General features: G+C 62.4%; 2 protein-coding genes across 6 annotated transcripts in view; one reads left to right on the top strand and one right to left on the bottom strand.

Annotated features, from left to right (window-relative positions):
• The window catches only part of LBHD1 (LBH domain containing 1), a gene marked incomplete at its 5' end in the record, with an annotated part of 8049 nt that overhangs the window by 2770 nt on the left and 3883 nt on the right, over positions 1-1396 (top strand). The gene's annotated exons all lie outside the window — the stretch shown is intronic.
• The window catches only part of METTL12 (methyltransferase like 12), a 3047-nt gene that overhangs the window by 502 nt on the left and 1149 nt on the right, over positions 1-1396 (bottom strand). For 2 of the 5 annotated variants that reach the window (XM_015569838.1, XM_015569835.1), the window contains one exon: positions 6-1053. In XM_015569838.1, coding sequence (XP_015425324.1) covers positions 126-1013 — 888 coding nt within the window. In that variant the 5' untranslated portion in view covers positions 1014-1053 and the 3' untranslated portion in view covers positions 6-125. Of the gene's footprint in view, positions 1-5; positions 1054-1147; positions 1387-1396 lie in introns of those variants that run through there. The other 3 variants (XM_015569839.1, XM_015569837.1, XM_015569836.1) reach the window with 3 other exon arrangements.

The following is a 1396-nucleotide window of genomic DNA, read 5'->3' as shown; positions in this document are numbered from 1 at the left end:
CCTACCTTGCTGGTGAGTACACAGGCAGTCAATGCTGTGTGCACCTAGTCAGTAACCATGGAAGCCAGGACTAAAATCCTCATTCTCTAGCCGTCTTGCAAAGGCAAGGTTCTCTCCATCTCTCCTCACCCAGCGAAAACCCAAGGCTGTCTTTGAGAGCCTTGGACCAAGTAAGCGAAGTAGGTGATGCCCCTGAAAGGGCCCATCTCCTGCACAGTCACACTCCACCCTGGGGATCCCTGCTCCAGGCAGGGAAGCCGCACATCAGGGTCCTCATCTGAGAACTGAATCAGGGTCCCCTGGGGGCTGAGGACCCTCAGGCATTCGGACAGCAGCTGGTAGGCCCCAGGCAGACCACCTCGGGCAACAGCATCCCAGGTGCCCTTGTCCAGCACTAGCTGGAAGGAGCCGGAAGCCACTGGCTCCAGGTTCTGGGCATCAGCCTGCATGAAGCGAAGGCGGGAGGCAGGGTGCCCAGGGCACAGGGGTGTCTGGCCTTGGCCACCTTCCAGGATGTTGTTCATGTGGGCCACGGCCACGGGAGAGAAGTCCACCCCCAGCACGTCCACTGGGTGTGGGCACTTGGCGTAGAGGCCTACACTCAGGCTGGAGGTCCCACAGCCCACGTCTAGCACCCGCAGCGGATGGGCAGCCTGGGCTCCCTGCAGCAGCGGCAGGAGGAGGCCCTGGGCTTCCTCATACCCAAAGAACCAGTCGAAGGTGGGGACGCTGCCCGGGCGGGGCTGGGCGTGGAGCTTATCCCAGAGGCAGCGGTCCGCCAGGCAGCTACCAGCCAGGGAGCCTGTGGACACGAGCGGAAGGCATGTCACCCGAGTACCGTCAAACCACCGCCAAAACGACGCGATGTGACCTGACCCTTCAACAGCCAGACTGGACCCCGGGTCAGGAAGAAACCGCCCAGCCTCCCACCGCCCATCTTTCCTACCCGCCAAGGCGCGGCGTGTCCCCGCGGCCCGGCTGGCCACCTGGAGGGCTCGTCGCAGCGCCGCCATCCAGAAATGCTGCAATGTTGCCCGAACTCCCCGCAGAAGCCTGAGATTCAAGAGGAGATTTGCAAAATCCGCTTCGTGCAATAACGTGTGCAACCTAACTCTGCAGCCGCGGAAAAAAGCACGCGGACACACACCTAAAACGGTACCACGGCCTTGGCCTTTATTGGTTGCAACGGGAAGTGGAAAAGGAGGGGATACGACAGCTCCGGATCCTGTGGCGGCTTCAGACCTGAAACAAGAGGAGGAGGCATGAGCACCCCTGGGGGGGAGCCCGCGGAACTTCGGTTCCGCCCAGCGTCTCGGAGACCCGTGTCCCGGCGCTTGAGGATAGAACCGGCGGACTGGCAACCGTCGGCACCGAAGACATGACGCCGGGGCCGGAG

Source organism: Myotis davidii, unplaced genomic scaffold (assembly GCF_000327345.1).
Source record: "Myotis davidii unplaced genomic scaffold, ASM32734v1 scaffold826, whole genome shotgun sequence".
Taxonomy (NCBI): domain Eukaryota; kingdom Metazoa; phylum Chordata; class Mammalia; order Chiroptera; family Vespertilionidae; genus Myotis; species Myotis davidii.
Note: the sequence above shows the minus strand (reverse complement) of the source record. Positions and strands in the feature narration are given on the sequence as shown.